The following is a 16,185-nucleotide window of genomic DNA, read 5'->3' as shown; positions in this document are numbered from 1 at the left end:
TCTTAGTTCACTAAGAAAAAAGTGAAGTTGTAAGATTTTAAAATATCAACTAGCTCAGCTACAGTAAGTATCTTTGTTGATTTATAAATGATATCTTTGGATGAGCCTTAAAAATATGACCATATATATTGTTTGTAGGAAAATCTGTAGGTTCCTAGCTGTGGCTAATAGGACCCCAGGGGTATTTGACTGTCATTAGCAGACCTTGCCAAGTACTCAATTATTTCACATAGGTTAACTGAAGAGCACGGGAGAACTTTTATAGAGCTCATGTTTAATTCTGAATGCCTCTTGTGTCTACAAGAAGACAAAACACTATGACAAGAGCAAGAAAATAGTTGAGTTTTTAGGAATTTAGATATTTGATAACATATGGGTTTATTATGAGGTCTCAATATTTAGTATTATACAAATTAAACATCTAAGTGGGTAACTGATTTTAAAATTTTATTATAATAATTATTTTTAATTGATCTACTATTCATGCTAATCATAATTTTAAAATATTGCTTTCAGATATACATCATTTATAATTATAAATCCTACTGCAGTATTGTCACTTCACATCAGGTAAAGTATACAGTTCTTTGAATTCTTTCCTGTGTCAATTCTGGAATTAGATTAACATGATAATATTAAGGATAATTCTATTCTTCAATTATACAGAAGAGATGTTGAAATGCATTTATTTCAGTCATTAAAATTAACTGTACAATATTTATATGGAATACAAAAAAATGGCTTCCCTCATAGCTCAGTTGGTAAAAATATGTGCCTGCAATGCAGGAGACCAGGGTTCAATCCCTGGGTTGGGAAGATACCTTGAAGTAGGAAATGGCATCACACTCCAGTATTCTTGCCTGGAGAATCCCATGGACAGAAGAGCCTGGCAGGCTATAGTCCATGGGATCACAAGAGTCAGACACAACTTAGCAACTAAACCACCACCACAAAAAATGGGCAATAATATCCACAATTTATAACAGGAAAATACAAAGACAGGAAAGAAGAATGTCATTTACCAAGGAGAAATAAGAAGCCAGGAGACCAAATCTTGGACCAAGATCCTTATCTAAATTACTGTTTACAACTGAAGTGACAGGACGCATTTACACTGCCACCTACTGTAAGGCCCATTACAATTGTCTATGTAAATAAATAAATACTGATTTGATATTTGAAAACATTTTATAAATAAATTTAAATAAATTCAACTCAGAAATATTTCTGTATAGATCAACACTCATTCAGCATGTTTGAATATGCTTGCATTACTAAGAAGAAAAACACTTTGTACCTAATGCTCAATTACAGGGGTTCCCCAGGCGGCTCAGACAGTTAAGAATCTGCCTACAATGAGGAAGACCTCATTGATCCCTGAATTGGGAAGATCCCCTGGAGAAGGGAATGGCCACTCACTTTAGTATTCTTGCCTCGGAAATCCCATGGACAGAGGAAACTGGCGGGCTACAGTCCATGGGGTCGCAAAGAGTGGGATACTACTGAGCGACTAATACTTTCACTTTCTTGGTGGCTCAAATGGTAAAGAATTTTCTTGGAATGCGAGAGACCTGGATTTGATCCCTGGGTCTGGGGGATCCCCTGGAGAGGGAAATGGCTACCCACTCCAGTACTCTTGCCTGGAGAATCCTATCAATAGAGAAGCCTGGCAGGCTACCATTCATGGAGTTACAGACTCCAACATGACTGAGTAACTAACTGGTTGTTTAGGAAAAATCAATTGGCTCCAGAGAATGTGATCACTGTGATCAGCATGTATTATGAAAGAAAAGAGTTTAAGAAAAGTGAAACCACTTGATCAAACTTATGTTCACTGGACACTCCAGTATTAGGGTACACTAATAACATTTATGGTGCCAGATGCCAAAGACAGTTTGAATGAGAATTTGAAACTATCTAAACAATTATTAGGGGTACGGATTTTCCTGAAGTGTCATCATGAAAATGTCATGATCTTGACTTTATATTTGGAACGAAAGTCAGATCAGAGAAATAGCATGCAGTAACAAAGCCATCATTCCCAACCTCATAAAAGATTGAAACACATTCGGAATTGTCTGTTAAGTGGTCATCCAGTCTCTACTTAATTAGCTACAGCGCTTGGTAGATATATTGATTTAGAACCCCTATGCCTGTCTATTCAACTCCCCAAGCCCGGGAACAGCATAAAAAGGAAAGAGAGTGCGATCAGGTCCAAATCATAGAAGGTTTCCATAAAAATGTTGTTCAAAAGAGGAGCTCCTGGAACTATACCAGGAAAGTCTGTTTTCAGAATACAAGTTCAAGGACATAGTTACTTAAAATTCCAGAGAGACAGCAACTAAGATTCTGAAAACTGAAGGGTAAACCAAAAGGAATGCAAGAGAAATTATATATGGATCTTATTAGAGTTGATCAGAAATTACTTGAAGGATGGTTTGATTTTTGTTGTCAGGACTAATTTTACAAAAACAAGGTACCTGCTAAAGTATTCTAATGGGGAGCTTTATGCATTTATGTAGGTAGAGAAATACATCCTCAAAATAACAAATCCCTTAGGAACAGAGATCATGTTTAGTCCAATCCGAGGAATCTTTCATCACAGAAGGACAACGACATCTCCATTGTTTTTTTTACCAGAAATGGAAATGTTTCAGAGAGGTGAACTGTCATCTCATAACTCCTCCAATTTTACTTCTAATTGAAGTAGAAGTAAAATAAATAAAATTTACAGCAAAAATATATTTTTCTGGGTAGAATTACAGAACTTGGAAACACCTTTCAATTTACCTAAGTGAAAGGTGAAGTCGCTCAGTCGTGTCCGACTCTTTGCGACCCCATGGACTGTACCAGGCTCCTCCATCCATTGAATTTTCCAGGCATGAGTTCTGGAGTGGGTTGCCATTTCCTCCTCCATAACTAGGTAAAGTATTTGTAAAAACAAGGAAAGCTGTTTAAGGTTATAGAAGATGATGGCATAGTCTGAAAGAAAACTAATGTCTCATGATCCTGAAGCTAATGTCCTTACTCTCCATCACATTTTCATGACAATAATATGTGCTAAATATTGTTATGACATAGCGTCCATTGATTTCTTTTCTTTTTTAATTTGGCAACTATTTCTTTTTTCATTTTGTTTTATTTTGTTTTTAATTTTTATTTTACCTTTATTTTACTTTACAATACTGTATTGGTTTTGCAATAAATTGACATGACAACACCACAGGTGTACATGCGTTCCCAAACATGAACCCCTCCTCATAACATCTTTCTGGGTCATCCCAGTGCACCAGCCCCAAGCATCCTGTATCCTGCTTCGGACATAGACAGGCGATTTGTTTCTTACATGATAGTATACATGTTTCAATGCCATTCTCCCAAATCATCCCACCCTCTCCCTCTCCCTCTGAGTCCAAAAGTCTGCTTTACACATCTGTGTCTCTTTTGCTGTCTCGCATACAGGGTCATCATCACCATCTTTCTGAATTCCATATATATGTGTTAGTATACTGTATTGGTGTTTTTCTTTCTGGCTTACTTCACTCTGTATAATTGGCTCCAGTTTCATCCACCTCATTAGAACTGATTCAAATGTATTCCTTTTAATGGCTGAGTAATACTCCATTGTGTACATGTACCACAGCTTTCTTATCCATTCATCTGCTGATGGACATCTAGGTTGTTTCAATCTCCTGGCTATTATAAACAGTTCTGAGGTGAACATTGGGATACACGTGTCTCTTTCTATTCGGGTTTCCTTGGTGTGTATGCCCAGTAGTGGGATTGCTGGGTCATATGGCAGTTCTATTTCCAGTTTTTTAAGGAATCTCCACACTGTTCTCCATGGTGGCTGTACTAGTTTGCATTCCCACCAACAGTGTAGGAGGGTTCCCTTTTCTCCACACCCTCTCCAGCATTAATTGCTTGTAGACTTTTGGATCGCAGACATTCTGACTGGTGTGAAGTGGTACCTCATTGTGGTTTTGATTTGCATTTCTCTGATGATGAGTAATGTTGAGCATCTTTTCCTGTGTTTGTTAGCCATCCATATGTCTTCTTTGGAGAAATGTCTATTTAGTTCTTCTGCCCATTTTTTGATTGGGTCGTTTATTTTTCTGGATTTGAGCTGCAGGAGTTGCTTGTATATTTTTGAGATTAGTTGTTTGTCAGTTGCTTCATTTGCTATTATTTTCTCCCATTCAGAAGGCTGTCTTTTCACCTTGCTTATAGTTTCCTTTGTTGTGCAGAAGCTTTTAATTTTAATTATATCACATTTGTTTATTTTTGCTTTTATTTCCAGAATTCTGGGGGGTGGATCATAGAGGATCCTGCTGTGATTTATGTCAGAGAGTGTTTTGCCTATGTTCTCCTCTAGGAGTTTTATATTTTCTGGTCTTACATTTAGCTCTTTAATCCATTTTGAGTTTATTTTTGTGTGTGGTGTTAGAAAGTGATCTAGTTTCATTCTTTTACAAGTGGTTGAACAGTTTTCTCAGCGCCACTTGTTAAAGAGATTGTCTTTACTCCATTGTATATTCTTGCCTCCTTTGTCAAAGATAAGGTGTCCATATGTGTGTGGATTTATCTCTGGGCTTTCTATTTTGTTCCATTGATCTGTATTTCTGTCTTTGTGCCAGTACCATACTGTCTTGATGACTGTGGCTTTGTAGTAGAGCCTGAAGTCAGGCAGGTTGATTCCTCCAGTTCCATTCTTCTTTCTCAAGATTGCTTTGGCTATTCGAGGTTTTTTGTATTTCCGTACAAATCTTGAAATTATTTGTTCTAGTTCTGTGAAAAATACCACTGGTAGCTTGATAGGGATTGCATTGAATTTGTAGATTGCTTTAGGTAGTATACTCATTTTCACTATATTGATTCTTCTGATCCATGCACATGGTATATTTCTCCATCTATTAGTGTCCTCTTTGATTTCTTTCATCAGTGTTTTATAGTTTTCTATATATAGGTCTTTTTGTTTCTTTAGGTAGATATATTCCTAAGTATTTTATTCTTTTTGTTGCAATGGTGAATGGCTTCACAGCTGAATTCTACCAAAAATTTCGAGAAGAGCTAACACCTATCCTACTCAAACTCTTCCAGAAAATTTCAGAGGAAGGTAAACTTCCAAACTCATTCTATGAGGCCACCATCACCCTAATACCAAAACCTGACAAAGACACCACAAAAAAAGAAAACTACAGGCCAATATCACTGATGAACATAGATGCAAAAATCATCAACAAAATTCTAGCAATCAGAATCCAACAACACATTGAAAAGATCATACACCATGACCAAGTGGGCTTTATCCCAGGATGCAAGGATTCTTCAATATGCACAAATCAATCAATGTAATTCACCACATTAACAAATTGAAAAATAAAAGCCATATGATTATCTCAATAGATGCAGAGAAGGCCTTTGACAAAATTCAACATCCATTTATGATAAAAACTCTCCAGAAAGCAGGAATAGAAGGAACATACCTCAACATAATAAAAGCTATATATGACAAACCCAAAGCAAACATTATCCTCAATGGTGAAAAATTGAAAGTATTTCCCCTAAAGTCAGAAACAAGACAAGGGTGCCCACTTTCACCGCTACTATTCAACATAGTTCTGGAAGTTTTGGCCTCAGCAATGAGAGCAGAAAAAGAGATAAAAGGAATCCAAATTGGAAAAGAAGAAGTAAAACTCTCACTGTTTGCAGATGACATGATCCTCTACATAGAAAACCCTAAAGACTCCACCAGAAAATTACTGGAGCTAATCAATGAATATAGTAAAGTTGCAGGATATAAAATCAACACACAGAAATCCCTTGCATTCCTATACACTAATAATGAGAAAGTAGAAAAAGAAATTAAGGAAACAATTCCATTCATTCACTTTAATTCAAAAGAGTCTTTTATACCTTTACTTGTACATAGAGGGAAATGAAAAATGCAAGGTCATACAGAGTCAGCCCAAACATTCCAGCAGTTGTGCCCTTATCAAAACCAGGATTTTTTCTGCAAACCTTTCCCACAAATAGTGTTGTGTACATTATCTTCTGGCCTTGGAGGCCTGTGAAACATTTTATGACCCTTTTTTGATAAAGAGTGCTCAACCAGAAAACTTATTTTCCCTCAAAGTGTTTTTTCTTTATATTTCTAATCCATGTCAGTCTTAGAAAATGCCAGAGTTACATTTCACAGAGTAAAGGTGAAGTGAGTTACAAGAAAGAACCAATTAGCTCAAAAGTCTGATGTGGTTAATTTCAAGGCTACACTTGTTTTTCTTACATTCCAACTATGCTAACTAATGCACCCCCAGTGCACAGTGGATAAGAGATATAAGAACTTAGCAACAAGCATTGGCCCTATAATGAAATCCTACACCAGCACTACTCTAATAACTTTTAACTCTTTGAAAGGCTCTATGTTGTAGGCTTTCTGTGCCTCTCATAATTGGGAGGCTGTAAATAATCATATGCATAGCTGCAAGAGTCTGGATGTACCTGCCAAGCAAGCTAGAATGCTAACAGAGGGGGTTTGATTTGAAATATTCCTCATGTCCAGGAGACTTATTAGCTATAGACCTAAGTTGATTTTCTCCAGAGAAAGGTGGTCAAGGATAGCCCCCTGTTAATGTCAGAAGCGTTGGTGACAGGCATAATACAATAAGGCAGACAGACTCTGGTTTTGGGGTAGATGCCTGAGAAAGCCTAGGGAGCCCCTCGAGTCCTGAAGCATTGCTTAACAGTTCTCTTCCACATGACCTTGTCATGGGTGGGATCTCCCGTGGTGGCTCCCAGCAACCAACTCTTGGAGTCCACTCAAATTCACCTCCATTGAGTCAGTGATGCCAGTGGTCAAATAGAAGATGGCAAGAGTGAACATCAGCATTCTAGGAATCAGCGAACTAAAATGGACTGGTTGGGTGAATTCAAATGACGGTTGTATCTACTACTGTGGGCAGGAATCCCTTAGAAGAAATGGAGTAGCCATCATGGTCAACAAAAGTGTCCAAAATTCACAGTATTACACACTTCCAAATTATGAAAATAGCGGGAGCTCACACCTGGAAACTGCAGTGAACATGGTTGGGATCAAGGATTAACCACTTGTTCTATCATGTAGGAATATGAAACTAGATTCAAGATGAAAGTTCTCTTCATGTACTTCTCAAAGTCTTTCCCTGCCTCGTTTATAAAGATAATTACCTTTAAACATTTTAAAGTTATTTATTTCACATTTACACATATAACCCACATAGACTATACTTTTTAAAGTATAGTGTGACATGAAAATACACTGTTCTATCATAAGGATAAATAGGGACTTCCTTAGCAGTCTAGTGGTTAAGACTCTGTGTGTCCAATGCAGGGATGCAGGTTCGACCCCTGGGTATGGAACTAAAATCGCATGTGCCTTGTGGCACAGACAAAAAATAAACTAAACTTTTTTAAAATCATGATTTTCTTAAAACAAAAAAAGGATAAATAAATTTTCCCAGTACATATATTGAATAACAATTCTGTCTCCCAATACCCTGGAACAGCATTATTTCCAGATACAAAAGTATATTTACTCTTGTATTTCTTAGCTTTCTCTTTTGTTCAATCAGTATACATATCCATGAGCCAGTACCACAGTGTTTAAATTACTACAGTGTTTCAGACACTATTGTGATATCTGAAAAAAAATCACTATTTAATTCACTATTTTAAAGCATAGTGCTCACTTCAGCAGCACATATACTAAAATTGGAATGATACAGAGAAGATTCGTATGGCCCCTGCGCAAGGATGACACACAAATTCGTGAAGCATTCCATATTTTTTAAATGGATTAAGGATCTAAACATAAGACCAGAAACTATAAAACTCCTAGAGGAAAACATAGGCAAAACACTATCCAACATAAATCACAGCAGGATCCTCTATGACCCACCTCCCAGAGTAACGGAAATAAAAGTAAAAATAAACAAATGGGACCTCAGTTCACTTCAGTTCAGTTGCTCAGTCGTGTCCAACTCTTTGAGACCCCATGAATCTCAGCACACCAGGCCTCCCTGTCCATCACCAACTCCCGGAGTTCACTCAAACTCATGTCTTCGGAGTCAGTGATGCCATCCAACCATCTCATCCTCTGTCGTCCCCTTCTCCTCCTGTCCCCAATCCCTCCCATCATCAGAGTCTTTTCCAATGAGTCCAGTCTTCACATGAGGTGGGCAAAGTATTGGAGTTTCAGCTTCAGCATCAGTCCTTCAATAAACAATCAGGACTGGTCTCCTTTAGAATGGACTGGTTGGATCTCCTTGTAGTCCAAGGGACTCTCAAGAGTCTTCTCCAACACCACAGTACAAAAGCAGCAATTCTTCAGTGCTCGGCTTTCTTCACAGTCCAACTCTCACATCCATACATGACTACTGGAAAAACCATAGCCTTGACTAGATGGAACTTTGTTGGCAAAGTAATATCTCTGCTTTTTAATATGCTATCTAGGTTGGTCATAACTTTCCTTCCAAGGAGTAAGTGTCTTTTAATTTCATGACCTCAATCACCATCTGCAGTGATTTTGGAACCCAAAAAAAAAAAAAAAAAAAAGTCTGACACTTTGGGACCTAATTAAACTTAAAAGCTTTTGCACAAACAAGGAAACTATAAGCAAAGTGAAAAGACAGCCTTCAGAATGGGAGAAAATAATGGCAAACGAAGCAACTGGCAAAGAATTAATCTCAAAAATATACAAGCAACTCCTGAAGCTCAATCCCAGAAAAATAAACTACCCAATCAAAAAATGGGCTAAAGAACTAAACAGACGTTTCTCCAAAGAAGATGGCTAGTTCAGTCGCTCAGTCGTGTCCAACTCTTTGCGACCCCATGAACTGCAATATGCCAGGCCTCCCTGTCCATCACCAATTCCAGCAGTCCACCCAAACCCATGTCCATTGAGTCAGTGATGCTATCCAACCATCTCATCTCCCTTGTTGTACCCTTCTCCTCCTGCCCTCAATCTTTCCCAGTATCAGGGTCTTTTCAAATGAGTCAGCTCTTCGCATCAGGTGGTCAAAGTATAGGAGTTTCAGCTTCAACATCAGCCCTTCCAATGAACACCCAGGACTGATCTGCTTTAGGATAGACTGGTTGGATCTCCTTGCAGTCCAAGGGACTTGCAAGGCTCTTCTCCAACACCACAGTTCAAAAGCATCAGTTCTTCAGCGCTTAGCTTTCTTTATACTCCAACTCTAACATCCATACATGACCACAGATGGCTAACAAATGCATGAAAAGATGCTCAACATCACTCATTATCAGAGAAATGCAAATCAAAACCACAATGAGGTACCATTTCACGCCAGTCAGAATGGCTGTGATCCAAAAATCTACAAACAATAAATGCTGGAGAGGGTGTGGAGAAAAGGGAACCCTCTTCCACTGTTGCTGGGAATGCAAACTAGTACAGCCACCATGGAGAACAGTGTGGAGATTCCTTAAAAAACTGGAAATAGAACTGCCATATGACCCAGCAATCTCAATGATGGGCATACACACTGAGGAAACCAGAATTGAAAGAGACATGTGTACCCCCAATGTTCATCGCAGCACTGTTTATAATAGCCAGGACATGGAAACAACCTAGATGTTCTTCAGCAGATGAATGGATAAGAAAGCTGTGGTACATTACTCATCCATTACAAAGAATATATTTGAATCAGTTCTAATGAGGTGGATGAAACTGGAGCCGATTATACAGAGTGAAGTAAGCCAGAAAGAAAAACACCAATACAGTATACTAACACATATATATGGAATTTTAAAAGATGATAATGATGACCCTATATGTGAGACACTAAAAGAAACACAGATGTATAGAACAGTCTTTTGGATTCTGTGGGAGAAGGTGAGAGTGGGAAGGTTTGAGAAAATAGCATTGGAACATGTATATTATCATATGTGAAACAGATCGCCAGTCCAGGTTCAATGCTTGAGACAGGGTGCTCAGGGCTGGTGCACTGGGATGACCCTGAGGGATGGGGAGGGATGTGGGAGGGGGTTTCAGGAAGGGGAACACATGTAAACCCATGGCTGACTCATGTCAATGTATGGCAAAAACCACTACTATATTGTAAAGTAATTAGCCTCCAATCAAAATAAATATATTTTTTTAAAAGCACCAATATTCACTCTATTATATTAGAGTATTTCAGTGAGTCAAGAATTTATCCATTCAGCTGAATACTTCTGTATCCACCTCTCTCATGATTGTAGTTAGAAATTGTCAGACTGAGGTCATCTAAAAAGTTTATTCACTCCTACATCTTGTACCCTGGCTTGGAAACCTTGAAATGGGGACCTAAATAGCTCACACTCCTTGAGATCGTAGGGTGGGTCCTAATCTGATAGAACTGGCATCCTTATAAGAAGTAGAAAGGACAAAGAGCTTTGTCTTGCCCAAGTGCACAGAAGAAAGGCCATGAGAGACAGAGTGAGAAGGTGCCCACTGCAAGGTAGGAAGAGAGGATTCACCAGAAACCAACCTAGCAATCACCCTGACCTTGGATATCAGCCTGCAGAACTATGGGAAAATAAATGTCTGTTGTCTAAGCTCTGCAGTTTATAGTGTTTTGTTATGGCATCCCATGCAGACTAAGGTGACAATGATAATGATTAAAAAAAAAAATCTAGATCTGGTGAACAGAGGCCTGAACTGAACAACCAGAATTCAACTCAGGAAAATCATGTTCCTTCATCCAATTACCAAATGCAAATATTTTTCAAAGCCAGAGATTTTTGAATTCACATATTCTTGAATAAGATGTATGCAACATGACCACAAATAGGTGGCATAAATCTTCATTCCAACCTTTCTCCGATGGATCTGATACCATTTAGTTTGTGGATAGGAATCCTCAATTCTCTGAAGATACAAATGCTTTCTCAAGCAAATATTTCTCAAAATACTAACTCAATGTAGTTTTTACCAGGCTAGCTTATTGAAACTTAATTTTAAAATGCAAATATGCAAAAATAGGCATACTTCTGATTTTAAAAAGTTAAAAAAATTTAAAAAAATAAAGTTCAGAGACTAATAGCTTCAAAAAAATTAGCAATGAAGGAATCCTAGGCTTTTCAGATAGTAAAGTATATTCTAATCAAATGTACACAATTACATTGTGTGTTAAATGGCACATGAATAAAAAGACATCAGTGGAAGCTAGTGGAGGAATGAATTTGATGCAAACACTTGCCATATTTTGGAATACAAAGTTAGGATATCAAAGCCATGGGGAAAAATAATTATACATCTATAATAATGACAATCTAGAAAAATAATTAAAATATAATCCCTACTTATCTCCTTATATCAAAGGAAAATGTAAGCATAAAATGTAAAGACAAAAAATTGAATGTTGAAAAATGTGAAGAATATTTTGACAACATTGAGTTAGACAAATTCAAGATATAGAGGTAAAAAATATTGATAGAATTAATTATGTAAATGTATAAATATTTGTACATGCCAAAAAATATTCTTCACTGTATTTAAAAAATTTAAAAAGAAATCACAAGCAGGAAAAATAATAATCCAAACACAGGGTAATAGGGGTAATTAGTGTGTCATTCAATCATTAAAATCAGTATGGAAAAGTGTTGGCAATCAAATACACACAAAAATTCATTACTAGGCAGTTCATGAAAAAGGACTACAAATCATTTAAACATGGATGATACTCAAATTCAACTATGTTTATTGAATAGAAATTAAACTATACAAATGAAACAATTTGTTTAATCACATTCTCATATGCCATGAATGTTTATCAAGCACTAGTGGTTCAGCATATTGTTTAATGTATTTTCCAAAGTGAGGAGAATAGTAAGTTTGTTCAACCTCATAATGGCATTTTTGCAATAACTATGAATATCAACATTTTAAATACTATACCACTTAACAATTCCACTTCTAGAACCTCATGCTTAGAAAATTTTAAAAAGACTTCTTTGCAGAATTATTTATTGTAGAAAAAGAGAACAGAACAAACGAAGAAAACTGGATACCTAAATTTTAGAGACTTTTTTATCTTTGTTTTTAATTTAGATTTATTTTAAAGAAGCTGATCAGTATGAGAAAATTAGAATGAGTTAGATCTGTGAAGACTATATGGAAAGATCTTCAGAAAACTGAGTTGCAAAATGCAAAATTTATACACAGAGACATACAGGCAAACACACATGAAAATATGCTTATTTTTGCAAAAATTATTATTTGAGTAATCTTATAAACAGTATAGTGACTACATCTGGAAAAACTGGGAAATTTTGATATTGGTTGGACAGGAGGTACATTTTACCTGATTCTATTTCAGTAGGGATTCTATTTTTTAACATTTACTATTATACATCATACTTTCAATTTCCTGTAAAATGGAAAATGTTACACTAAATTTCATATGTAAGCAAATAAAAGTGAATGAAGAGGATAGAATATATAGTATAAAATATTTTAATTAGTACAATAAAAAGTGAGGATAAAAGGTAAGAATCTGGTTACAAAAAATGAGAAAGTAATAAAAGTAATGCATATTAGCTAATTATTTTTGTAATTCTGACCAACGCATTACATATGACTTATTGACTCTATTTTAAATGCATTTCAGCTTTCCAGTTGCAGTAATAAACTAGACATTAATGTTTACATTCAAGGAAGGAAACTGCTATTAATAATATAAAGAAATATTTTATTCTTTAATAAAACATGATCAATTCTTCAGAGAAAAGTTTCATCAATGCAATAGACTTTGATATTTGAAGTAAATTCCTAGTGTTAAACTATTGTCTTTGTAATGCATAATGCCCTTATTTGCTACTTGACCTCACTTTTTTGGTCCAGAGCTTCTTTATAGCATTCATGATCTCGGAACTTCTTAGACTATAAATCAATGGGTTCAGCATGGGGCTTATGACTGTGTAAAACACACTCAATGATTTGTCAAAGGGGAAGGTCTTAGCAGGTCTTGCATACATGAAAATGCAGGGAACAAAGAAGCAGACAACCACAGCGATGTGGGAACCACAAGTCTGGAGGGCTTTCCGCCTCCCTTCCTGACTCAGGTTCTTCAGAGAGTGCAGGATGACTCCATAGGAGACGAGCAAGAGCAGAAGCAAAAGAGTGCACATCAGCCCCCCATTGGCCACCTCTAAAATGCCAATGACAAAGGTGTCAGTACAGACGAGTTTCAGTAAGGGGAACATGTCACACATAAAGTGATCAATGATATTGGGACCACAAAATGGGAGCCCACAAACAGTGCTAACTTGAATAATTGAGTGCAGAAAACCTCCAACCCAGGACACCAGCAGCAGTACAACACATACCTTTTTCCTCATGATCACCAGATAATGCAAGGGCTTGCAGATGGCCACATAGCGGTCATAGGCCATCACCAGCAGAAGGGATATCTCAGATCCACCAAAAAAGTGCTCTGTAAACAGCTGAGTCATGCAGGATTCAAAGGATATGGTATTTTCCCCAGAGAACAAGTCTGAAATCAATCTGGGGGAAGTAGAAGAGGAATAAACTAGATCTATAAATGATAAACTAGCAAAAAAAAAGTACATTGGTGAGTTCAGTGTCTTACTGACAGCTACAGTCACAACAATAAGCAGGTTGCCCACTACAGTCAAAATGTAAAAGAACAAGAAGATAACAAAAAGGACTTTCTGCTCCTTTGGATTCTGTGTGAGGCCCAAGAGGATGAAATAAGTTACATTGTTCCTTGGTTCCATCTAGTCTGTATAGGTGCTGTGTTCACATATTACAAACGGTATGCCTACAAAACAAGGGGAAATTTTTAAATGAATTATAATTTTCATCCTTTGTTATAAATTCAATTAAAAGAATGTATGTGGAGAATCTTTTCATATCCAATGTATTATTGATATTTTAATTGCCAAGTTGAATAAGGTAGAGTTGCTTGCCCTCATGATATAATACATGGCTAGGGATCAGATCATTCCAGACCCATGTATTAAATTATAAGGATAGTCACAGAAGTTAAGAGTCACAGTACAAGGATATATCAATCAAAATTAGAATTAGAGAAGAATTTCCAGAAGAATTAATGCTTTAGCTGATTTTTTTAATTTAATTAAAAAGAAAGGACAGGAATGAACTTCAGTGAAGTCACAAAGTGTAAGAGTGAGACTCACTTAAGGTAATTTACATAATCAGTGTAAGTAGATCAAATCATGAAAAGGTTTCTGTCCTGAATTATCCCAGATCTCACTGATACTTCTCAGGTCTTTAAGTGAATATTTCCCTTTTCATGACCAATAAATACTCCAACAGTCTAATTTTGTGCCTCCAGACCCTGTGTTTCCCCTAATTTTCAAATTATATATCTCTTAATTGTGGACATCTAATTGAATGCAACTTAATATTTGTAAACTCTGGGAGTTGGTGATGGACAGGGAAGCCTGGCATGCTGAGGTACATGGGGCTACAAAGAGTTGGACACGACTGAGCAACTGAACTGAACTGAACTAATATTTATAAAATAAACTTTTTTATTTTCCACAATAAATGTAGGCATTTCTACACAAAACTTAAAGAATTATTACCTATTTATCTTGCTAAATGGTATAATTTTCCATGTTATTGCTCAGATAAAAAATTTCAGTTCTCTTCACTTATTTTTCACTCTCATAAAAATTAAACAAATCCTATTGACTCTACTTTCGAAATATATCACAAATTGCAATCCCTTCTCTTTTTTTCTGCTATACTTTATTATTATTATTATTCCTGGTCCACTGTGATAGCCTCCTACCAAGTCTCTCCATGTTTATTCTGGCCTCCAAAAATTGGTTGCCCTGAAGCAGTCCAAATTGTCCTTTTCAGTCTTATTCTGATGATATCACCCTGCTGCTCAAATATTGCAGTATATCCCAATCATGCAGTCATAGTTTAATGTATCACATTTAATATTTATAGTAACATAGACTACAATCCCTGTTTCCTAAGTGAAAAAGCTAAGGCTCAGAACATCTATTTCATTTTCCCAAAGTCATACATTTTTAAGTGCTATACCTAGAATTGAATCTAAGTTTCATTTATTTCAAAGTAAGTTAATTTTTTTCATAGTAAATAAAGTCACTCAATTGTTAAGCTATCTCCCAGTATTTTCCATTAGTCTTACCTTGTGGAGGCTTGTTCACAATCTGAAGAATGAGTTTTAACTCAATGTAAGCCCTGAAATTCTTTCATCCAGTATGACAGTAGAGGGCAAAGGATGCCTTATTACTTGAAGATAAAATTATGTCATTTGACTGTTCATTTTCTAAATGGATTCTTCTCATTATTCAGAGGGTCATTTTTATATGCAGTGTAGATTTTTTGAAAAGAATTCCGTGATGTACACAGAAAAACAAAGGTTTATCACAGTAGGAAATTTATCAGAATGGCCAACAAATCCTATATAAACATAGAAGGTAGCAACTAGTCATTTCCCAGTGAAATTTTTCCATAAGTAACCTCTTTCCTAATGACATTAAAAAGATAAATAGCATTTGATTGTTTAGCCCTTCTCACTCCGCCACATTGACATGGCCAGACTGTATTTTTTAAATCTAAGAAAGGACCTCCTGACTTCGACTTAAGAATGATGATCATGAAACATTCCATCCCTTCCAGTTGCAATTATTACTGAATCTTAGATTTGGAATGTGTCCAAGACTGATTCTTGCTTAATTAATTCAGTGGGATTTTCCACAAAGTTTTTAAAGAACATCTATATGTAAAGATATTAATAGGCCAAATCACATAATTCATGTCAGAAAAGTGCAACATGGGAAAAAAATAGTATTTTAGATCTCTATCAGACCACTGCCAATCAAGAATAAAATATCAACCCAGTCATTCTGCTTCTCTGAACTTACTTGTTGTGTATTTCCCCACCTGCAATAGCGAGATTTTCTTTACTTTTGTTTAATACTCAATTTAATCACCATAAAATTTGGTTACAAATATAAAAATTATATCAAAAAACACAATTAAATATATTAAAATTGTAGATATAAAGCTAATAATTTCAACAATTAGTAATTTTTTTAAAAAGTAGGCCACCTCTGTAATGTCAACAACTGTACAATAAGAGAGGACACAGCAATTAATAAAACTGGGCTAAAATCATGTAA

The 16,185-nt window shown here is 36.1% G+C and overlaps 1 protein-coding gene and 1 non-coding gene across 2 annotated transcripts; one reads left to right on the top strand and one right to left on the bottom strand.

The window, feature by feature from the left end:
* The first annotated feature begins 7,719 nt into the window (after nt 1–7,719).
* On the top strand, nt 7,720–7,826 carry LOC138093322 (U6 spliceosomal RNA). The gene has a single exon (XR_011146056.1). It is a non-coding gene; the product is annotated as a U6 spliceosomal RNA (small nuclear RNA).
* A 5,020-nt stretch (nt 7,827–12,846) lies between these two features.
* LOC138092540 (olfactory receptor 4A47-like) lies at nt 12,847–13,785 on the bottom strand. The gene has a single exon (XM_068988553.1). It carries the CDS (start codon nt 13,774–13,776, stop codon nt 12,847–12,849), a length of 930 nt encoding a protein of 309 aa, XP_068844654.1. The 5' UTR covers nt 13,777–13,785.
* Nucleotides 13,786–16,185: the final 2,400 nt, after the last annotated feature.

Source organism: Capricornis sumatraensis, chromosome 16, assembly GCF_032405125.1.
Source record: "Capricornis sumatraensis isolate serow.1 chromosome 16, serow.2, whole genome shotgun sequence".
NCBI classification, from domain to species: Eukaryota; Metazoa; Chordata; class Mammalia; order Artiodactyla; family Bovidae; genus Capricornis; species Capricornis sumatraensis.
The sequence above is the reverse complement of the archived record's forward strand: the minus strand, read 5'-3'. Positions and strand labels throughout refer to the sequence as shown.